We start from the raw sequence: 24,035 nt of genomic DNA on the forward strand, positions 1-24,035 counted from the left end.
TAAGCTTGCTATGCCTTGCTCTTGCTCAGCTCCCTCTTAGGCACCAATCGTTCTTCGATTTGGTCTTTTGAGCTAATTTTCTATATTTTATAGGAAATCTCCATACCTTTTTCTTTTTTATCCTCTGTGTATTTTCAAATTGCCTGTCTTTGAGCTCACTGATTTTTTCTTCTGCTTCATCCATTCTGCTGTTGAGAGCCTCTAACGAATTTTTCAGCAAATGTATTTCTAGTTTCAAGATTTCTGTTTGATTTTTTAAAAATTATTTCAATCTTTTTGTTCAATTTAGCTGATACATTTCTGAATTGCTTTTCTCTGTCATCCTGAAGATTACTGAATTTCCTTAAAAGTGCTATTTTGAATTCTTTTTTTTTTTTTTTTTTTTTTTGAGACGGAGTCTCGCTCTGTCGCCCAGGCTGGAGTGCAGTGGCCGGATCTCAGCTCACTGCAAGCTCCGCCTCCCGGGTTTACGCCATTCTCCTGCCTCAGCCTCCCGAGTAGCTGGGACTACAGGCGCCCGCCACCTCGCCCGGCTAGTTTTTTGTATTTTTAGTAGAGACGGGGTTTCACCATGTTAGCCAGGATGGTCTCGATCTCCTGACCTCGTGATCCGCCCGTCTCGGCCTCCCAAAGTGCTGGGATTACAGGCTTGAGCCACCGCGCCCGGCCGCTATTTTGAATTCTTGGTCAGAGAGCCCAAACAGTCCCATCTCGTTAGATTCAGTCACTGGTTCCTTGCTTTGTCTATGTGGAGAGGTTATGGTTCCCTGTTTACTGTTATTTCTTGTGGATGACTTCTATTTATTTCAGTCTTCTATGTCTGACTTGTTTTCATTTTTATTACATATATTTGCTTAGAAAGTCTTTGCAATTTTCGCCGGGCGCGGTGGCTCACACCTGTAATCCCAGCACTTTGGGAGGCCGAGGCGGGCGGATCACGAGGTCAGGAAATCGAGACCACGGTGAAACCCCGTCTCTACTAAAAATACAAAAAATTAGCCAGGCGCGGTTGTGGGCGCCTGTAGTCCCAGCTACTCGGGAGGCTGAGGCAGGAGAATGGCGTGAACCCGGGAGGCGGAGCTTGCAGTGAGCCGAGATTGCGCCACTGCACTCCAGCCTGGGCGACAGAGCGAGACTCCGTCTCAAAAAAAAAAAAAAAAAAAAGAAAGTCTTTGCAATTTTCTTATTAAATTTCTTTTTTTTTTTTTCCTCTACTAAGTCACTGCCTCCTTTTCGGCACTAGATAGTGGTTTATGCCTGGGTTTGCCTCTGCTCTAGTAACTGTTCTGAGTAATGCCAGTCCTGAATATGAGAGGTTCCAAAGGGGATAGCATGGTAGTGTTGGAAGGCTGGCTAACAGTTCATGCCCAGGAAACCTGCTGAATGTACCTCCACAGTGTGGTGCTGCTGAACAGCCACTCTGGTTTGGCATCTCCTTTGGCTAATTTACAGATGAGAGTTTCCAGGGCTGGGGACGATACTCCCATCTCCCTCCTTTGTCTCCGGCTGTTGTCAGGGATATTTCTTCCTTTAGGCACTCCTGATGTTTCCCGTGGGTTGAGGCAGGAACAGGTCTCCTTCCTGCCTGTTTCTGGGAATCCCAGAAAATTGGGAAGCTGATTGTCCACCTTGATCTCTTTTTCCAGTGTAGAACCTCTGATGTGGGAGGAAATTTCCCACACAGTTGGTGCTGGGTAGTTTGTGAGGAGGGGTGTTGTGGATATAATAGTCCAATCTCTTACTGTCTGCTTGCAGTTTTTTCACTTATGTGGTCTTGGGAACTACTTCATCCTCATATTTGACTTCTGGGATATTGCTGGTGATCATCTCAGTGCTATCTATTTGTTTTTGGAAAGTGAAGCTAGCTTGCTTCTATAATGCCATTTTGCAACTGGAAGTCAACATAAAGTAAAAAACATAAAGATGGTTTTTACAAATAGAGCATTTATCCCATGACTCACCAGTGATATCTTTCCTTGTGGCCCTCGGCTCAAAGTTCATGGCGTATAAATCAGACACTGTGACCGTGCAGCCCTGCCTGCTCAGTTCATCTACAGCCACATTCTTCAAGGATCCGTTGAAAGACCTGGGTTCCTCGTGCGCATAGACAATGAGTACTTTCTTCCCTAAATCAGGGTAAGAAACAGTTCCTCTTGAAGAACAACCTCTCTCTGTTAAATTCAGTGGAGACTAAGATGAAAATTGAACATTTAGGTGTGTCATAGTAATTGAAGCTAAGAAATAGCAAATTTTCTTTTCTTTCTCTCTCGCTTTTTTTTTTTTGAGACAGTCTCGCTCTATCACCCAGGCTGGAAATGCAGTGGCATGATCTCAGCTCATTGCGACCTCCGCCTCCCAGGTTCAAGCGATTCTCATGCCTCAGTCTCCCGAGTAGCTGGGACTACAGGTGTGTGCCACTACGCCCAGCTAATTTTTTGTATTTTTAGTGGAGATAGGGTTTTGTGATGTTGGCCAGACTGGTCTTGAACTCCTGGCCTCAAGTGATCCACCTGCCTTGGCCTCCCAAAGTGCTGGGATTACAGGCATGAGCCACCGCACTTGGCCAGAAACACCAAACTTCCTTTTCTTTTCTTTCTTTCTTTTTTTTTTTTTTTGAAACAGAGTTTCGCTCTTGTTGCCCAGGCTGGAGTGCAATGGCACGATCTCAGCTCACTGCAATCTCTGCCTCCCAGGTTCAAGCAATTCTCCTACCTCAGCCTACTGAGTAGCTGGGATTACAGGCATGCACCACCAAGCCTGGGTAATTTTTTGTATTTTTAGTAGAGACAGTTTCTCCATGTTGGTCAGGCTGGTCTTGAACTCCCAACCTCAGGTGATCTGCCCACCTCGGCCTCCCAAAGTGCTGGGATTACAGGCATGAGCCCCCGCACCTGGCCCCAGAAATACCAAACTTTCTAATAGGTAGCAGTTTTAAAGTAATGGGCATTTAAAAATCCAGTTATTCATAGCTCAACATCACTTGAGATTACCAATATACAAAAATACAATGGGTCAAATTATATCTCCTCAAAAATACCACCACTAAATCTTTTAAAAGACCAACTTAATTTGATTGTGCTCTATAAGAAGGTTTAGACCAGCTCCCTAACGTCAAAATAAAGAACAGCTGGAATTAATCTTCCATGCTAACCCACATTTACACATATCAGCTACAGGCACCTTTCAGTGTGGCGTGGTTCTGCGTCCATCTCCCCCGGTCCATCAAAATCTGACACCTAAACAAAACATGAGGAATCAGACCCGCTGGTCTCGCGGGAAGGCAGGGCCACATGGAGCCCATCTTTCATGGTGATGCTGATAACAAAGAGGACTCTAGGAATAGAATCAGGCCTTCCCGGCACTGGCTGTATCGTTCACACCAATACTGCTTCTGGAGCAGTATTTTCCTCATTGTTAAGAGTCTCCAGGATTATATACTGACTTCCTCTGGGAGGCAGCCTGGTGATTTGCTTAATTAAATTTACCCTGGTAACCTTTAAGAGGATGTTAAACTCTTGATTTAAATTTTTCATAATGAGATTTAAGGAGAAAATACACATATCAGTTTGAAGCAACGGGTTTCAGGGCATTGAGCTGGCTGCAAAGGTTGAATTCTGTAAGTCAGATTAATGGCTAACATTTTAACTTCACTTTCTCAGACTCTTATTTCAATAAAGGAACTATACTCAGGGGCTTCACAGGAGAATAGATGCACATGAAATACCTACACCAGTGGTTCTCAACTGGGGGCAGTGTTGTGCCTGCCAGGGGACATTTCTCAATGCCTGGAGACATTTTGGTTTGTCACAGTTAGTGGGGGAGGGGTGCTATTGGCATCTGGTGGGCAGAGGCCAGGGATGGTGCTAAACATGGTGCACAGGATAACCCCCCAAAACATAGGATTATCTGGCCCAAAATGTCGGTAGCGCCAAGGTCGAAAATCCTAATCTACACTATAATGTATAGTATAAGGTGAATCTGTGTGTTCTAACATGAAAGGCTCTCCATGTTATATCGTTAGGTGAAATAAAAAAGTTGCAAGATGGTTTGTTCGTGTATATGTGCATGATAAGCAGTTGCAAAAGTAAAGATAGAATCCTACTGAATTTTTACCCAAGGTGCCTCCTGGGGTTCACCTGAGCCCCTGCTATGGCCCAGGGATAATTTCAGGGCCTGGAGGCACAGCAAAGACAGGATAGGCGGGGCCCCACTTTTGAGGAACTTACATTCTGAAGGCAGTCGAAAGGAACAATAAAACAAGTGAGAAAATAGAAAACAAAATAATCCAGATAGTTTATACACTTCCATGTGGCTTGGATTTTTTATGACAATGTATTCAATTTCTGATTAAGAGTCTAACTCCTGAGCCGGGCGCGGTGGCTCACGCCTGTAATCCCAGCACTTTGGGAGGCCGAGGCGGGCGGATCACGAGGTCAGGAGATAGAGACCATCCTGGCTAACACAGTGAAACCCTGTCTCTATAAAAATACAAAAAAATTAGCCAGGCGCAGTGGCAGGCGCCTGTAGTCCCAGCTACTGGGAAGGCTGAGGCAGGAGAAAGGCGTGAACCCGGGAGGCGGCGCTTGCAGTGAGCTAAGATCGTACCACTGCACTCCAGCCTGGGCGACAGAGCGAGACTCCGTCAAAAAAAAAAAGAGTCTAACTCCTACTTGGAAGGTCAGTGTGGGAGGGTCACTTGAACTCAGGAGTTTGAGACCAGCCTGGGCAATACAACAAAATCCCGTCTCAAAAAAAACCAAAAAAGGTCTTACTCCACAACAGTGAATCATTACCTGCCATGGCGTAAGAAGATGGATTCTTTCCCTCTGATTTGGTGGGTGGCTGGGGCTTTCAAGTACAGTCTCTCTTCCGCGAGCCCAGCAGTCTGAAAGACAAAACGAATCCAGGGGAGGTGGGGAGAGGCACAGGTGAGGTCGGCTGTACCACATCCAGGCGTCACTGCTGCTCCCTGACAGACATGCAAACACATCAGAGAAAGCCCTCTCAAGAGAGGCCAGGAATCTTCTGGAGACTTAGGACTCAGAGGACAAGCCATGCAGGATGTCAGAACCCACTTTTTTTCTTTTTTGAGAGGACTCCGAAACTTCCATCCAGACAGTCATACAGCAAAGGACCTAGGAAATAAGCCACGGTAGGAAGCAGGAGTTGAGCTCCTTGGCCTTCCTGCCTTCCCCAGTTTTCCCTTCAGATCAAGCAGAAGGCTGGGGGATCAGCGAACCGCCACACGGGCAGCCTGCACTCCTCGGCTGGTGCCAGACACTGGTGGGTCAGCAGTGGCAATTATTGGCCCTTCCCCTCACTTGAAAATAACGGGAGTTGGCTTAGACCCAGGCTCTAACCAGAAGTCTCAGAGATTCTCCAGGGATGCAGCGGAGGCCAGAGGAGACCCCCACGTCCGACAGACTTGGTGCAATTTCCAGCTCTGCCCGTTGTAGCTGTGGGCCCTGCAGCACATCCCTCCACCGCTCTGTGCCTCAACCTCCTCATCAACAAAGTCACAGCACGGCCCAGAAGAGTGAGGGAGAGACAGTTGCAGCGTGCGGTGGCTGGCACACAATGGGGCTACGGAAAAATGTGAGCTCTCCCCAGGGGGGCCTTTGGCCTCGCCCCCTCCTGGCCATCTCTGAAATTCTGGCTTCCTTCTGGGAGAGACAAGGAACCTCCAACAAACCCACTCTCCCTACCAGAAAAAACAGCTCAGATAAAACTTAACAACAAAAAAGCAAACAACTCAATGCAAAAATGGGCAGAGGGCTTGCATAGACCTTTCTCCAAAGAAGATGTATGAGTGGCCAGTAAGCCATGAAAAGATACTTAGCATCACTAATCATTAGGGAAATGCAAATCAAAACCACAATGAGATCCCATCTCACACCCGTTCGAAAGGCTACTACTACCAAAAAACCAGAAAATAGCACGTGTGGGTGAGGAGGCAGAGAAATTGGAACCCTGAGCACCTCTGGGGAAAGGTCGAGTGCTGCAGCTGCTGTGGAGGTGCTGTGCCCCCAAAAATTACAATTAGTAAGTTAGAATCAACATGTGACTCAGCGATTCCATTTGTTACTCTGAACCCAAAAAACTGAAAACAGGGTCTTGAAAAGCACTTGCCTACCCATGTTCAAAGCAGCATTTTCCACAACAGCTAAAACATGGAAGCAACCCGAGTGTCTATCAGGACATGAATGAAAACAGCCAGAAAACTCTACCCTTAAAAGTGGTTAAAATGAGGTCAGGCACCGTGACTCACACCTGTAATCCCAGCACTTCGGGAGGCCGAGGCAGGTGGATCACCTGAGGTCAGGAGTTAGAGACCAGCCTGGCCGACATGGCGAAACCCTGTCTCTACCAAAAATACAAAAATTAGCTGGGTGTGGTGGTGTGCACCTGCGATCCCAGCTACTCAGAAAGCTGAAACAGAGCGAGACTCTATCAAAAAAAAAAAAAAGAAAGCAGTTAAAATGGTAAATTTTATGTGAGATGTTTTTTACCACAGTAGGAAAAAATGGGATAAAAAATGAAACAATGCAGAGAGTGTGACTAGGGCTTAGTGTGAGGACACGCATCCTGCGTGTTGTGTCCAAACGACAATGTGAACCTATCAGTGTGTCTTCACAGCAAAACAAAAAGCACAGAGACACACAGAAGTGGTGCTTGTCCACACCAGGACTAGAATCTTGAGCAGGGCCTGAATGAGCATCTTCCAGGGCCTGCTCTCTACCTCCAGCTATCCAGGAGCGCAGGCATAGGTCTGGGGTCTGCAAAATACTGCAAGAAGTGAGGTGGGTGCAGAGGAGTGGGCTCCACCCAGGCCAGGTGCCCTGTGGACATAGAGGAAAAGAAGTTAGTTACATCATTGTGGCTGAAGCTGAGTTGGGGGCAGGCATGGGACTTAACAGAGTGGGGCACTGCCACCCCCCAAGGAGTCAGACAGCTCTGATCACTCCAAACACCCAAAGTTGAGTTCAAATCCTTCCCCGTTTTCTTGACTTCACTGGACAGCTGGGAACCTGCATCTTTGGTGACTGAACATCCTCACTCTGGTTCCCTAAAGACAGACTCTGAATTGATTCCAGGAATCCATGCGTCCAGGGAAACACTACACTTCCTAGGCTGCCTTGCAGTTGAGATGGCCAGTGAGGTGTCAGCAGAAGTGGCAGGCAGGGCTTCCGGGAAACACCCTCAAGAAGCTAACTCAGCTGGGGCTGGGAGGTGTGGAGCTAGTTCCCTCCGGCTTTGTCCCTGGCTCTCTTCCCAGCTGGACTGTGGGTCGTCCTGGGGATGGAGGCTATGCACCAAGGACAGGGAGCAGAAATATCAAAGAAACCTGGATTCCTGAGGCTCTCTGGGGGCTGCAAGATGGTGGTGGTTTGTCAACCGCAGATATTTGTGTTTATGTATTTTCCACGCAGGAACTTCTACAATGGCACTGAGTCTGTAGGGAGGGCTATGGCCTGTCAGTCTGAAACTGCATAAGGGCTCCGGGCACTGGCTTTGTGTCCAAGCACCGCGCTGTGTTTAAGGCACATCACAGCACCGGAGAATGTGGGAGAGGTCACATTCATCCATTCAAAGTGCAGGGAGGTTCCTATTCTGACACCAGCAACACCTACAAGAATGAACTAAAGCTGGGCAGTGAGGACGGAAAGGAAAAAGAAAGTTTATGAATACAGGTGGTATTGTTCGAACCGGTCAGTTGCACTGTAAATCACAATAAAATATCACTAAAACAGAAGAGTTGGCCTCCCTGAGGATGAGGCCTTTGGGTCTCTAGGCATTTGCCAGCTCTCCTAGCCTGGGGCAGGGGCACCTGCACAGCCCTCTGCTTTCCCTAGAATTACCAGCAGCGAGCATACGTCAGGGAGACACAGTTGTCTTAGCACTGAGGCTGAACCCCTGGATGTTCTTGGGAGGGCACTGATTGTGAAGAACAAGCTACTTGTCTAGTCCCTGGAGGTCACTCCTCAAAGCCTCCCGATGAGGCAAGTTTATAAGATCCACGCTCCCCGAGCCAGCAGTGACACCCACGCTTGGCAGTGAGAAGTAGGACTGTAACTTACAGGGTGAGCCAAAATGGCAGGTCAGGAAAGGGATTATCTTAAAGGAAAACGAGAGGAGAGTGAATGACCTCATCATTAGCTGGGAGGCTCAGGAGTGCCCTGGTAGACAGTCACTGCCTGGAGGTGACTTTGTAGAAAGCAAACTTTGGCTGTCACAGCGCACAGGGAGGCCTGGCACAGCCTAGGGAAGCAGGCTGGTCGGTGAGGCCGAGGAGGAGGGGCTTTCTCCTGACCCCACGGGCGTGGCTTGACCAGGCAGCTCAGGGGTTGGCCACCTTCTCAGGTTGCTCTCAATCTATCTGGAACCTGGAGAGAAGGCGGCTGCCCCTGGCGCACACGGTGGAGGGACCCTGAGGCCAGCAGGGAGCAGGTCTAAGGTGAGGCAGGTGCTCTCAGGTTAAAAACAGGGGAAGAATCTGAAGGACAATTACGGACAGGCCCCCAGGAGGAAAGGTCAAGGTGGAGGCGAAACTGAGATTGGAAGGTGAGTATGGAACCCGGAGTCACGGAGGTTCCGGAGCAGGTGACGGTTTCTGAGAAGCTCCAGGCTCTTCACGAGTTCTGTGAAAGCCTCTGGAGTTGGCCGGGCGCGGTGGCTCAAGCCTGTAATCCCAGCACTTTGGGAGGCCGAGACGGGCGGATCACGAGGTCAGGAGATCGAGACCATCCTGGCTAACACGGTGAAACCCCGTCTCTACTAAAAAATACAAAACAGTAGCCGCCGGGCGTGGTGGCGGGCGCCTGGAGTCCCAGCTACTCGGGAGGCTGAGGCAGGAGAATGGCGTGAACCCGGGAGGCGGAGCTTGCAATGAGCAAGCTCCAGCCTGGGCGACAGAGCGAGACTCCGTCTCAAAAAAAAAAAAAAAAAAGAAAGCCTCTGGAGTTGACTCCGTTACTAGCAGTGAGTGGGACAATTCCTAACCCCATACACACGTTCGTTCAGTTGGACCCCTCCTGGCAGAAGGGCTCACCTCTGGGCAGGTGCTGGGGCCACAAGACAGATAAGAAGGGAACTTTGTACTTTTTGGGCAGAGGGCAGGGGTGGGCAAGAAACAATAAACAAGCCAGCAAAGAAAGTGCCACAGAATTCCAGGTGGCGGTAAGTACCAGAACTGTGGTACCTAATAGAGATAAGCAAATAAAGTACTCTAATGGACCAAACAGCAGGGGAATGTTTGCTATTTTAGATAAGTGGTCCAGGAAGGTGTCTCAGAGCAGAGACCGGTGACCTGGAACCAGCCACCCAAAGATCTATAAACAAAAGTCCAGGTAGATGGGATAGTAAGTTCGGGCCTGAGATGGGTGCTGGTTTCAGGTTCAGGAAACAGCAAAAAAGTCTGAGCTAGGCTCAGTGGCCTATGCCTGTAATCCCAGCACTTTGGGAGGCTGAGGCAGGAGATCACTTGAGCCTAGGAATTTGAGACCAGCCTGGGCAACATAGTGAGATCCCATCTCTACCAAAGATTTTAAAAAATTAGCCAGGTGTGGTGGCACATGCCTGTAGTCCCAGCTGCTCAGGGGGCTGAGGTTAGAGGATTGCTGCACTCCAGCCTGGGTGACAGAGTGAGACTCTGTTTCAAGAAAAAACAGGGCCGGGCGCGGTGGCTCAAGCCTGTGATCCCAGCACTTTGGGAGGCCGAGACGGGCGGATCACAAGGTCAGGAGATCGAGACCATCCTGGCTGACACGGTGAAACCCCGTCTCTACTAAAAAATACAAAAAACTAGCCGGGCGAGGTGGCGGGCGCCTGTAATCCCAGCTACTCGGGAGGCTGAGGCAGGAGAATGGCGTGAACCCGGGAGGCGGAGCTTGCAGTGAGCTGAGATCCGGCCACTGCACTCCAGCCTGGGCGGCAGAGCGAGACTCCGTCTCAAAAAAAAAAAAAAAAAAAGAAAAAACAGAAAGTAAAAGAAAAAAAAAAAGCCTGTTTGGCTGAACTATGGTTAAAAAAAAAAAAAGAGTTGGGTGGTGGTAGATGCAGTCAGGGAGGTGGGAGGGGTCTGACCCCTCCTAGGGTAGGGGTGAGATTTTATTCTAAGTCTGACAGAAAGCCCTTGGAGCCTCTTAAGCTAGAGAGTAATATGGAATGATGGCCAGTTGTGGTGGCTCACACCTGTAATCCCAGCATTTTGAGGGGCCAACATGGGGCGATCACCTGAGGTCAAGAGTTTGAAACCAGCCTGGTCAATGTGGCAAAACCCCATCTCTACTAAAAAATACACAAATTAGCCAGGTATGGTGGCACGTACCTGTAGTCCCAGCTACTTGGGAGGCTGAGTCAGGAGAATTGCTTGAATCTGGGAGGTGGAGGTTGCAGTGAGCCAAGATTCTGCCATTGCACTCCAGCCTGGGCAACAGAGCAAGACTCTGTCTCAAAAAAGAAAAAAAAAAGAGTGATACGAAATGATTTACCTTTGTAAACGTTGCCGGTGTTTCTGCAGCCTGGAGGAACACCTTATCCTGATTCCCAAAGTGATTGCCCGCAGACATGTTGTTTGTATGAAATGCTTCATTTTCCCTCTTCTAGACAGCGCATCCATTCTTCAGTGTCCCCAGCTCACCACACCCTATTGTATTCCTTGGCCCAGTTTACATGTTTACATCATATGCCTGGTGGCATGTGAGTCTGTGACGTCTGTCTCCATCCCCCTAGTGGTTAAGAATAAGAATCTGAGGTCCAAGAGCTGAGTGACTCAGCTCTATTTGAGTGACTCAGCTCTATTTTCTATACTATTTGAATTAGTAGAGAAAGACTCCAACCCAGGCTCTTGACTTGCAGTGCGTCACTGTTCACTTCACCCCAGGCACTTCCCTTGGCACCCCATCCACAGCAGTGACAGTTCTCTCCCTTGTTATAAACTATGCACCTACCCAGGCCTACAGGAGAAAAGAGCCATGTGCTTATTAAACTGTACATACCAGGTCAAATGGGCTCTGATATTTTTGATGTGTACGTTATTTGATTTTAATCAGCATGCAGAAGTTATTTTGTAATGTTTTCACTTTATTTCCTGTGCCTCTTTCCATGTGGACAAGTCCCCCTGCTGGGCATTCTAACAGACAACACTTCACAGTGTATTCAGTGTGTATTCATGCTGCAGCTAAACCATTGCCTGCATACCCTTGTGTGCCCATCTTCCTATTTCTGGGACCTTAGATTATTTCCATTTTTTTCCCAGCCCTATAAACAGCACAGCTAGAAGTGTTTATTATCTAATACATATTCCTTTTCATGTATTTCTTTGGCTGAGATCTTCGGAGATTAAAGGTTAAACTGATTTATTTTTTCACAGATTAAAGGTTAAACAAGCTGATTTTTGGCCAGGCATAATGGTTCATGCCTGTAATCCCAGCACTTTGGGAGGCAGAGGCAGGCGGATCACCTGAGGTCAGGAGTTTGAGACCTGCCTGGCGAACATGGTGAAACCCCATTTCTACTAAAAATACAAAAAATTAACCGAGCGTGGTGGCGAGCACCTGTAATCCCAGCTACTCGGGAGGCTGAGGTAGGAGAATAGCTTGAACCTGGGAGGCGGAGGTTGTAGTGAGCTGAGATTGCGCCATTGCACTCCAGCTTGGGCAACAAGAGCGAAACTCTGTCTCATTAAAAAAAAAAAAAAAAGAAAGAAAGAAAAATGAGTTCAAGACCCGCCTGGCCAACATGGCGAAACCCCCGCCTCTACTAAAAATACAAAAATTAGCTGGGCATGGTGACGGGCGCCTGTAATCCCAGCTACTTGGGAAGCTGAGGTGGGAGAATCACTTGAACCCGGAAAGCAGAGGTTGCAGTGAGTGGAGATTGCCCCACTGCACTCCAGCCTGGGCAACAGAGTGAGACCCTTCTCAAAAAAAAAAAAAAAAAAAAAACAGGGCCGGGCGCGGTGGCTCACACCTGTAATCCCAGCACTTTGGGAGGCTGAGGCGGGCAGATCACGAGGTCAGGAGTTTGAGACCAGCCTGACCAACATGAAACCCGACTCTGCTAAAAATACAAAAAATTAGCCAGGCGTGGTGGCGCGTGCCTGTAATCCCAGCTACTCAGGAGGCTGAGACGGAAGAATTGCTTGAACCCGGGAGGCGGAGGTTGTAGTGAACCGAAATCGTGCCACTGCACTCCAGCCTGGGCGACAGAGCGAGACTCCATCTCAAAAAAAAAAAAAAAAGCTTATTTATTTTTTTTCAGAGAGATTATAGGTTAGAGAAGCTGATTTTTTTTTTCCAGACTGCCACAATATCCTTGACAAAGGCAGTGCAAAACAGTGGTTCACCTGCACCTTCAGGGCAGCGCTGGGCAACGCACGGGCCTAAACCCCGGTACCCGCTTTACAGACTGACCTCGGGCCCGCTGATTCCTACTTGTAATGTGACTATGATACCAGCACCCGCTCCATAGGGTTGACGGCAGATTCAACCAGACGATTCGACACCGGGGCCCTGCGTGCGGGCGCGTTCAGTTACAGCCAAGTACGATCCTATGTTCAGAATGGTTCCTGGCCTGGGCGCGATGACCCACAGGGCCATATGTCCGGCCAGGTGAAATCCCAGGGAGCGTTCTGGCCCTCCAGTCCGGGAACTGTCCCTCCCAAGTCCCCCGGTCCCCGACCGGGGATCACTCACCCTCCGACCAGCGCACGCCCCAGTAGGAGCCTCAGGGCTGGGACCCGCGTCTCCCCAAGGACCGCTCTCGGAGTTGCCCCAGGTTCCGGCCGCACAGGGCCGCGCACTCGCAGACGCCTGGCGGGCGGGAGCGCTGCGACTGCGCCCTCGGGGACCAGGGACACGCGCCAACCCAAGCAGCCCAGAACCCGCCCCGAGACGCGGGACTGCAGGCGTCTTTCCGCAGCACGCCTGCTACACTGAGGCCCCGCCCACTCCCCGTCCCGCCCATGATCCGCGCCCCGCCCCGCCCACACCCCGCCCCCATAGCACCGCCCACTCCCCGCCCCATAGCACCGCCCACTCCCCGCCCCGGAGCCCCGCCCACATCCCGCCCCGGCGGTGCACCGCCTCGCTCCACGCCCGCCCACGCCCCGGCCCCGCCTCCACGCCGGCGTCCCGCCCCACCCACACCTCGCCCCGGCCCCTAAGCTCTGTCCACTCCCCGCCCCTGAGGTCCGCGCGGGGCCTCGCCCCGCGATCCAGGATTGGGGAGGACCCTGCTGGCTTCCAGGGAGGTGGAAACTGGATTGATAGAAATCCAGCGCGGGGACGCTGTGCCGAGAAGAGGGACGCCCCTGCCCTGCGCCTCCCGCTCCCCATCCCTGGCAGGTATCCCGGTTACAGAATGAGGGTCCGTGGTGCAAAAGAAAGAATGAGCCACTGATACACTCATCAGCTTGCTCGGATCTCCCAGGGAGTTAGGCTGGTGAGAGAAACCAGTCCCAAAGGTCACTCACCCACGGCGCCGCTGGTGTACTGGTATTATGCAAGATGCTCCCCCAAAGGTGCATCTTGGTTCATTTCTCCAAAAAACAGAGGAGAGAAATGCAGTACTTATTAGCGGTACCCAGGAGTTAGGGAGGCGGGTGCGTGTGGCTATAAAAACGCAACCCAGGGGTTGCCTGTGAAGGAATCTGTGTCCCGCGGAACGCAACATGCCGTTGGGATACTGGACCGTCCTTTGTGAGATGTCACCATCGGGAGAAACCGGATAAAGGGTGCATGGCTCCACAGAAAAAGTTCAATTAAAGGAAAATGGTTTAAGGTCAAAGAAATGCCTAGAAAATGGGAAGTCTTGGAACCAGAGCCAGTGGGGGGTTGGGGGCAGTGCTGGTGAACAGTTTGGGCCGATTGTCTTTCTCCAGCGCTTGCTGGATTCTGCCACCTCATTTGGCAGCCACCTGCCACTGTGACCTCTCCCAGTCCCTTCTCCAAACTCTATACCTTGATTTCTGGTGTCCCAGAAATAGAGACCAGAAACATTGATGTCCCACTCCAACAACAGAGCAGAAGGAAGGTTTCCCCTGTGTTTAGAATGTGCCTAACGAAAATAACTGCAACTGTTGATTGCACTTCCTGAGGGTCGTTGGGACTTTCCCTCTCATATACTTACTGGTTCACTCATTCGTTCATTTTGCTTCAACTCACAGTGGCCCTGCCCATCCTAAGGTGCAGTGCTGGCATTGATTGGTCTATGTGTTGATGATGTCTTCAGAGGTGAGAATGTGCCCTCTCTCTGAGATGCCCTCTTGCCCCTAAGCTCCCCAGCGGGGAACAGGCTGCCTTGTCTGGTGAGTCCAGATCCTGGGAGCAGCTTTCATTTAGGAATGCAACGGCAGGTCCTGGGAGCATTGGCGCCTGCGCGCCCATCAGGCGAGTCTGTGATGCAACGTCACCACCTTGTGGCAGCGAGGAGAGATCACAACGTGGACTGAGCAAGTTGCTCCCTGCTTGGGGTTGGAAGCTGGACTGGCCTAGTTCCCTGGGTCTTTTGAATAGTGTAAGTTGAACGGTGGTAGATTCCAGGACAGTTCAGGAGGACCCCATCGTCAAAAGGAAAATAACAGAACTTCCTGCTAATCTGGTATTGGAGCTGAGCAATTACTGCAAACAAATGAGATGTGACCATAATTGCATCCTGAGTTTGAGGAGGAGGTCATGCTACTAAAACGAGATAGTCAGCTCCAACGACAAACATCGTATCTGGGGGTTTCCAGATTCTCACTTTTCATTTAATCCCCAGCCTTAGTGGAATGCAAGAGTCGGAGTCGGCATTCTGGGCAGGGAGGCAGGTGAGGCAGGTACACTTCTCTTCTCCCCAACGCCCCATGTTTCTAATTCTGGATAAAATGGACCATCATGGTGCTAAGGTAAGGCTAAACTAGCTGAGCCACCTCCTGAAGAGGTCATTGCTTTTGTTTTTATTTAATGAAATTTATTTTCCTTCTGCTACCAGCATCCCCATCCCTTTGGAAAACTGCTTATTCATAACAACATAAAGGTTTTTGGATTTTTTGTTTTGGTTTTTGGGTAGCAAAATCTGTATAACATGAAATTTACTATTTTCACCACTTTAAGTGTACAATTCAGTGGCATTAATTACCTTCAGAGTGCTGTGCAATCATTACAACTATTTATTTCCAAAACATTGTCATCATCCCAAATAGAAACACTCGGGTCGGGCACCATGGCTCATGCTTATAATCCCAGCACTTTCAGAGGCAGAAGTGGGCAGATCACCTGAGGTCAAAAGTTTGAGACCAGCCTGGCCAACATGGTGAAACCCCGTCTCTACTAAAAATAAAAAAATTTGCCAGGTGGTGTACACCTGTAATCCCAGCTACTCAGGAGGCTGAGGCAGGAGAATTGCTTGAACCCAGGAGGTAGAGGCTGCAGTGAGCTGAGATCGTGCCACTGCACTCCAGCCTGAATGACAGAGACCCTGTCTCAAACAAAAACAAAAACAGGCCTGGCGCGGTGGCTCCCACCTGTAATCCCAGCACTCTGGGAGGCCGAGGCGGGCGGATCGCGAGGTCAGGAGATCGAAACCATCCTGGCTAACATGGTGAAACCCCGTCTCTACTAAAAATACAAAAAAAATTAGCTGGGCGTGGTGGTGGGCGCCTGTAATCCCAGCCACTCGGGAGGCTGAGGCAGGAGAATGGTGTGAACCCGGGAGGCGGAGCTTGCAGTGAGCGGAGATGGTGCCACTGCACTCCAGCCTGGGAGACAGAGCAAGATTCCGTCTCACAAAAAAACAAAAACAAAAACAAATAGAAACACTGCACTTATTGGATAATAAATCCCCATTCTGCCCTCCTTCCACTCCTGGTAGCCTCTAATCTACTTTCTGTCTCCATGAATTTGTCTATTGCATATATTTCTTTTTTTTTTTTTTTTTTTTTTTTTTTTGCATATATTTCTTATAAGTGGAATCCTACAAGATGTGGCCTTTTCACTCCACTTATTTCCCTCAAAAACCTTGTTGCTGAGTTTCATCCATGTTGTAGCATGTATCAGAAGTTCATTGCTTTTTATGGCTGAATAATAGAAAAATGTGTATACCACGTGGCCAACATGGGGAAACCCAGTCTCTACTAAAAACACAAAAATTAGCCGGGCGTGGTGGTGGGCACCTGTAATCCCAGCTACTCGGGAGGCTGAGGCAGGAGAATTGCTTGAACTCGGGAGGCGGAGGTTGCAGTGAGCTGAGATCGTGTCATTGCACTCAAGCCTGGGCAACAAGAGCAAGACTCTGTCTCAAAAAAAAAAAAAAAAAAAAAAAAAAGGAAAGAGAAAGGAAGGAAGGAAAGAAGGAAGGAAGGAGAGAAAGAAAGAAAGAAGCAACGAAGGAAGGAAGGAAAGAAGAAAGAAAGGAGAGAAAGAAAGAAAGAGAGAAAGAGAGAGCGAGAGAAAGCAAGCAAGCAAGCAAGCAAGCAAGCAAGCAAGCAAGCAAGCAAGCAAGCAAGAAAGAAAGAAAGAAAGAAAGAAAGAAAGAAAGAAAGAAAGAAAGAAAGAAGCAACGAAGGAAGGAAGGAAGGAAGGAAGGAGTATATACCAGGCATTGTTTATCCATTTATCCACTCATCTGTTGTTTGACTATTGTGAATAATATTGCAATGATTATTGGTGTACGAGTATCTGTTTCAGTCCCCGTGTTCAGTAATTTTGGTTATACACCTTGGAGTGGAATTGTTGGTATTACAACAATTCTATGGTTATTCTATGTTTAGCTTTCTGAGGAACAGCCAAACTCTTTTCCACAGTGTCTACACCATTTCACATTTTCACCAACAATGTACACAGGTTCCAACTTCTCTACATTCTCACGCACATTTGTTATGTTTCTTTTCTTCCCTCTAAATTATAGCCATCCTTGCTAGTGGGAAGTGGTATCTCATTGTGGTTTTGATTTGCATTTCCCTAAGGACTAATGACTTTGAGCATCTTTTCAGGTGCTTATTGGCCATTTGTATACCTTTCTTAGAGAAATGTCTGTTCAAGTCCTTTGCTGACCATTTAATTGGGTTGTTTGTCTATTTGTTGTTGAGGTGTAGGTTTTTCGTTTGTTTTTTGAGACAGAGTTTCACTCTTGTTGCCCAGGCTGGAGTGTAGCAGCTTGATCTCCACTCACTGCAACCTCTGCCTCCCCGGTCCAAGTGATTCTTGTGCCTTAGCGTCCAGAGTAGCTGGGATTACAGGAATGCGCTGCCACACCTGGCTAAGTTTGTATTTTTGTATTTTTTAGGGACAAGGTTTCTCCATGTTGGTCAGGCTGGTCTCAAACTTCCGACCTTAGGTGATCCACCCACCTCGGCCTCCCACCACGCCGGGCTGAGTTGTAGGTGTTCTTTGTATATTCCGGATGTTATCAGATACAGGATTTGCAAATATTTTCTCCCATTCTGTAGGTTGTCTTTCACTTTCTTGAAAATGTCCTTTGATATAAAAGTTTCACATTTTTTATGAACTCCAATTTACCTATTTTTTGTTGTTTCTTCCTGGGCTTTTAGTGTCTTGTGTAAGAACCCATTGCCAAACACAAGATCATGAAGATTTACTCTTACGTTTTCCTCTATATGACTTTAGTTGTTATATTTAGGTTGTAAATTATTTTTCACATATGCTGTGAAGTAGAGCCCAACTTTAGTCTTGCATGTGGAAATCCATTTCTCTCACAGCATATATTAAAGAAACTATTATTTCATCAATGAATGGACTTGGCACTCTTGTCAAAAATTCATTGGCCACAGAGGTATGGATTTATTGAGGATCCCTTGTACATCTCTTGCGGCTTTCAAGATTCTCCCTTTGTCTTATACAGGCATATCTGCCTTATTCTGCTTCTCTTTATAGGACTTCCAAAGATGTTGCATTTTTTTACAAATTGAAGGTCTGTGGCAATCCTGTGTCAAGCAAGTCTATCTATATGTGATCAATATTATTATCAATTATTATATTGTGAGTCCTCAGAAAGGTTACATAATCTGTTGACACCTCTAGCATGGGGTGGTGACACATATAACAGATACTGACACCCTGTCTGTCACCGAACTGTGTGTGGATTGATCAAAGCAATCCTTGAGTGAGTCTAGTTTCCCCTCTGGTAAGACCTACCTAAATGGAGAAAAAATATTTTCTCAGCATTTACATTAATCTAGATTTAGATATAGTTGTCCTCCTGTATTTGTGTGTTCCATATCTGCTGATTTCTGTTGATTCAACCAACCTCCAATGGAATATATTTGAAAAAAAAAAAAAAAAGCAAAACAACAATAGAAAAATACAAATAAAAAAATACAGTGTACCAACTATTTATATAGCATTTACATTGTATTAGATGTGTGAGATTACAATGGAATCTAGAGATTATTTACAGTATATGGGAGGATGTGCAAAGGTTATGTGTCAATACTATGCCATTTTCTATCAGGGATTTGAGCATCTGTGGATTTTGATGTATGTGAGGGGTCCTGGTCCCAGTCCTCCATGAATACCCAGGATTGACTACATATTTTTGGATGTTAAACCACCTTGCAGAACTTAAAAAAAAGTTATCAAGTAAACAATCTTCAGGTGAAATAGTCCATATCAGTACCATCCTTCAAGTATTAGTTGTTTATCAGTCAGATTACTAGTAAGACTGACATAACTTTGATCAGACCATGTTTCTGAACAATTCATATGCCTAAACTGAACATTAGTTTCTCATTCTCATGCAACACAGAGCCTGTTTTTCTTTGCACATTGTCTGATTTTCATATGTGCTTGACACTTATAAGTTCCTATGGCTTTACTAGTGTGTAGGATTTTCAACTGTATCACAGGACTTGGGAATATGGAGAGAATGGCAGGGCACAGTGGCTCACGCTTGTAATCCCAGCACGTTGGGAGGCCAAGGCGGGCGAATCACGCGGTCAGGAGATCGAGACCATCCTGGCTAACACAGTGAAACCCCGTCTCTACTAAAAATACAAAAAAAATTAGTCAGGCGTTGTATCGGGCGCCTGTAGTCCCAGCTACTGGGGAGGCTGAGGCAGGAGAATGGCATGAACCCGGGAGGCAGAGCTTGCAGTGAGCCGAGATCGCACCACTGCACTCCAGCCTGGGCCACAGAGCGAGACTCTGTCTCAAAAAATAAAAAATAAAAAAAAAGAAAGAAAATGGAGAGAATGGAAAATGTAAGAAGGAGTGTAGACACTAAAATCTTAGACTCAATACCCTTATAACACATGGCCTTCTAAGGAGGGTAGGTTCCTGTCTTAGTCTGTTTTGTGTTGCTGTAAAGGAATACCTGAGCCTAAGAAATTTATAAAGAAAAAAGGTTTATTTGGCTAATGGCTCTGAATGGTTGGAACGTTCAAGGTTGGGCATCTGCGTCTGGTAAGGGCCTCAGATGCAGATGCCCTACTCATGGTGAAAGGCGAAGGAGAACTGGAGTGTGCAGAGATTACATGGCAAGACAGTAAGCAAGAGAGAAAGGAGGGAAGTCCAGGATTGTTTCTAACAACCAGCTCTGGAAGAACTCACTCACCCCTGAGGGAGGGCATTCATCTATTCATAAGGATCTGGCCTTGCAACCTACTCACCTCCCATTAAGCCCCACTCCAACACTGGTGATCAAATTTCAACTTGAGGTCAGGCTTGGTGGTGCTCACCTGTAGTCCCAGCTACTCCGGAGGCTTAGGTGGGAGGACTGCTTGAGCCCAGGAGTTCAAGGCTACAGTGAGTCATGATCACACCACAGCACTCCAGCCTGGGTAACAGAGCAAGGCCCTGTCTCTATGAAAACAAGAAAAAAGATGAAACAAATTTCAACATGAGGTTTGGAAGGAACAAACATCTAAATCACAGTAGTTCCTGACCTGAAGCTATTGTCATGTTATTGATGTATATAATTTAGAAATATGTCACTAACAGCCAATACTTAGGTCTAGAAAACTCTTAAAGTGGCCAAAGCAAGTGCTTTGAAACCAAAGTGGCATTAAAAAAATAAAAAATAAAAAAATCTACTGGTTTTCTTAGAAAGTCTTGAAACAATGAGCTATAGAGACCCTGTCTTATCTATACAGCTAGAGAGCATAACAAATTTTACTTTTATCACAAATAAATTTTGCCTTAATATGACTTTTATTTATATTTATCTTTTTACATTTCAAAAACACTGTTATTCATTTGAATGACTAATAATTCTTGAGTTCCCTGGACACTGTATTGTCATTGTCAGTTATTATATTTCACATGCATTACTTAGTAAAGAAAAATTTTTACCAAGGCCTGATTTCTCAGGCATATTGATATAACATATAATTAAAGGTGTTGTTGATAAACAAGAAGTTTCTCAAGAATATTATTTGTTTGTTCATAAATTACTACGGTAAAATTAAATCCCTCTTTTCTGCTGACTATTTTTAAAATACTTAGGCTGATATTAATGAAAAAACTGTGAAACCCAAATGAAGCCTGGAGTTAATAGTAATGTACCAGTGTTGGGATCTTAGTTTCCACAAATGTATCTATTTTACTTTAATATCTTTAAGATGCAGAGCACCCCCACAATGATTAGGAGACACACAGGATAGAAATAGTTTATTACTCACAGGTCCGGGGGTACATGGCATACTTGGAGGCCACATTCACGGAAATCGGGGAGTGCAGGCAGAGAGACCAAGAGAGCAACCCATGGGCCAACACCTTTATTGGGTCCAGGGTGCTATCCCAACAGGTTTCCCATGGGGAGTTTTATTTGGTCGTTTACAGCAAGCAGGCATGAGTTCCAGGAGGATGCACAGTGACTCAGTGGTGGGCCCTCCGGCATATCTGCACATTCTACGTGGGGTGTGAGGGTCAGTATGGCCAATAGGTTGTATGCAGCTGTGCCATAGGGAAGTGGTCAACAGGAGGTAGTTGTATGAGGCAGATATCTGGATCTACCACGTAAAAGAAATGGGAGAAGGTAGAGAACCAGCAACTTTGTCCAGGGTGATTGAGCCTTGATTTTGGTATGGGAAGTCCAATGTATATTCAAAATGGATGGGGAGGCAACCTGACATAAGAATTCACAACACTACCATGGTAATATGTTACCACTGGGGAAACTGCGTTAGGGGTATATGGTAACTACCTGTATTATCCAACTTTTCTGTGAATCTAAAGTTATTCCAAAGTAAAAAAAAAAATTGTATTAAAAATAACTATTATAGGGCTGGGCGTGGTGGCTCACGCCTGTAATCCCAGCACTTTGGGAGGCCGAGGCGTGCGGATCACAAGGTCAGGAGATCAAGACCATCCTGGCGGTGAAACCCCGTCTCTACTAAAAATATAGAACATTAGCCGGGCGTGGTGGCGGCGCCTGTAGTCCCAGCTGCTCGGAAGGCTGAGGCAGGAGAATGGCGTGAACCCAGGAGGCGGAGCTTGCAGTGAGCCAAGATTGTGCCACTGCGCTCCAGCCCGGACAACAGAGACTCCGTCTCAAAAAACAATAATAATAATAATAATAATAATAACTATTATAAATAAAAGTTTAGTGACACTAAAATCCCTGCTTTAAAATATCTTGTGAGCTAGCAGAGTACATTTCTAACTTATATATGCTGTTAACTATGAGAAGATCTCCCCCAAAATCATGTTTTTCTAATTTCTTATAAAAATACAAATACAAACCTGCTTATTGACTGCACCTCATTAGCTGTTATTCTTTTGGACTGATTGAATTATTCTAAGTTGCTTTTCCAGTTTCATCTAATAAAAAGAAAGATTGGATCTGACACGAACGGTGTATAAATTAGTACAAGAAAATCTCTTTTCTGAATCAAATATTGATCCTACAGTTTAGGATTTTATTTATTTGTTTAATTTATTTTGAGACAGGGTCTCATTCTGTTGCCCAGGCTGGAGTGCAGGAGAGCCGTATCTCAGCTCACTGCAACCTCCGCATCCCGGGCTCAAGCAATTCTGGTGCCTCAGCTTCCTGAGTAGCTGGGACTACAGGTGAGCACCACCATACCCGGCTAAATTTTTTATTGTATTTTTAGTAGAGACAGGGTTTCATCATGTTGGCCAGGCTGGTCTTCAACTCCTGGCCTCAAGTGATCCACCAGCCTCAGCCTCCCAAAGTGCTAGGATTACAGGAGTGAGCCACCATGCCCAGCCTAGTTTAGGATTAAACAACGGTTCTATGCCTTAATGCCAGATATAGAACATAGTAATAACTATTTTATTACAATTTATGTAATTATTTTAATTATTTTATGTCTTTAAGAAACATTTTGCCTCTGTCACATCTCACATTACAATGGCAAAAAAATTCCTTATGTTTGTGTTCTAACAAATTAAAAGTTGTGTGTCACTGTGAATTCAAAAAGAGAATCGGGTGACAAGTGAACTGGGATAATGGAAACCAAATCAGAATAAAGCAAGCCCGGCACAATACTATCTTGGAGGCTGACCAGTTAGAAGGTCTTAAACATAATCTATTTTAAACAAACAGTAAAGGGAAAAAGATTAACCTAGAAGCCTCAGATCATTAAGATTCAGTCAGGCAGGCATTCCCTTAAAAAGTGTTTACTGGCCGGGCGCGGTGGCTCAAGTCTGTAATCCTAGCACTTTGGGAGGCCCAGACGGGCGGATCACGAGGTCAGGAGATCGAGACCATACTGGCTAACACGGTGAAACCCCGTCTCTACTAAAAAAATACAAAAAACTAGCCGGGCGAGGTGGCGGGCGCCTGTAGTCCCAGCTACTCGGGAGGCTGAGGCAGGAGAATGGCAGGAACCCGGGAGGCGGAGCTTGCAGTGAGCTGAGATCCCGCCACTGCACCCCAGCCTGGGCGACAGAGCGAGACTCCGTCTCAAAAAAAAAAAAAAAAAAAAAAAAAAAAGTGTTTACTGAGCACCTTCTCTGTGTCAGTCACTATTTGGGGCATAAAGGACTCACTTCTCAGCAAAAACAAACTCTCATTCCCTGGTCTCCTTGAGTCATGGAGCTGGCAAGCTAGTGAGAAAACCGGGAACTGGTGCAAAGAATGACTGCAAAATAAATTGTGGTCACCTTGAAGACACATGCATGCGTATGTGGGTGAAGCTTTTTAAATAAAGAAGCTTTAAGTAGGGGAAATTACACGATTACACGATTTCTTCCCTTAGTGCAAATATATACAGCCTGTCTTTTTGAAAGGGTCACGGTAGATGATAATTATGCTCTGTTAACCTCATTTGTTGTCAGGGAAAATTAAAACTATTTAAGGGTAGTGTCAGCAGGAATCTTGGTTCCTGCCAGTTTTGTTGTTTGTTAGCATATCTTCCTTTACAGGTAGCATGGTTTCATTTTTGTAAAAATGCTGCATAAATATAGCTGGGTCTGTTACCCATCGTAGTGCCTGCTGATTTCTCTGGACCGACTCTGCTTTTGTTGCCCCATGCGATAGCATATGTGACAGAGCTAAATCCCTACTCAGCTTTAACTCTGCTTATTTTCAGGAAAAAGAATGCCTGGGTTCTGAAGTCCCTTTTTAGGATGAAACCAGCTGAAGCTGGCGAAATCCAAGATGACACCTCTGAAGAACCTCTGGCTTCATTATCATCCTGTTTTCACGCTAAGTGACACTCCCACCAGCGCCATGACAGTTGACAGTCGCCGTGACAACGGCTGGAAGAGACCAAGAAGGGACAGAAAAAAGGGGTTCCTTGATTCCAGGAAAATCTCCGTCCTTTCTCAAGAAAAGCATGAATATTCCCCCCCTTGCTCTTAATGCCCCGCCCCTTCATTTAAGGCAACTTACGCCTTTAACTTCCCAGCTCTCACAAGCTAAGCTGATTTCAGATCGTCTAGTTCCACAGCCATTGAATAAAGCCTGAACTGCTTGATACTCACTTTCAGTTTCGTGTATTGGCCTCACCACACAACAGGAAAGGCCCCCTTTTGGGATAACCGGGACTCCCAGTAACATTTCCATATATACATATCTTAATATATGCAAAGACGTCTGGGGGACAACGCAGAAGTCTGTTTCATTCTTTA

At 46.7% G+C, this 24,035-nt stretch overlaps 1 protein-coding gene across 6 annotated transcripts in view; it reads right to left on the minus strand.

Moving 5' to 3' along the window:
• NQO2 (N-ribosyldihydronicotinamide:quinone dehydrogenase 2) overlaps positions 1 to 24,035 on the minus strand; it is a 33,156-nt gene that overhangs the window by 7,575 nt on the left and 1,546 nt on the right. For 2 of the 6 annotated variants that reach the window (XM_065544499.1, XM_074038935.1), the window contains exons 2-4: positions 10,328 to 10,445; positions 4,794 to 4,885; positions 1,962 to 2,126 (exon numbers count right to left, since the gene is read on the minus strand). In XM_065544499.1, the coding sequence (XP_065400571.1) occupies positions 1,962 to 2,126; positions 4,794 to 4,800 (172 nt within the window). In that variant the 5' untranslated portion in view covers positions 4,801 to 4,885; positions 10,328 to 10,445. Of the gene's footprint in view, positions 1 to 1,961; positions 2,127 to 4,793; positions 4,886 to 6,739; positions 6,840 to 10,327; positions 10,446 to 12,695; positions 12,839 to 24,035 lie in introns of those variants that run through there. The other 4 variants (XM_065544498.1, XM_065544497.1, XM_065544501.1 and 1 more) reach the window with 4 other exon arrangements.

Source organism: Macaca fascicularis, chromosome 4 (assembly GCF_037993035.2).
Source record: "Macaca fascicularis isolate 582-1 chromosome 4, T2T-MFA8v1.1".
In the NCBI taxonomy this organism is placed as follows: domain Eukaryota; kingdom Metazoa; phylum Chordata; class Mammalia; order Primates; family Cercopithecidae; genus Macaca; species Macaca fascicularis.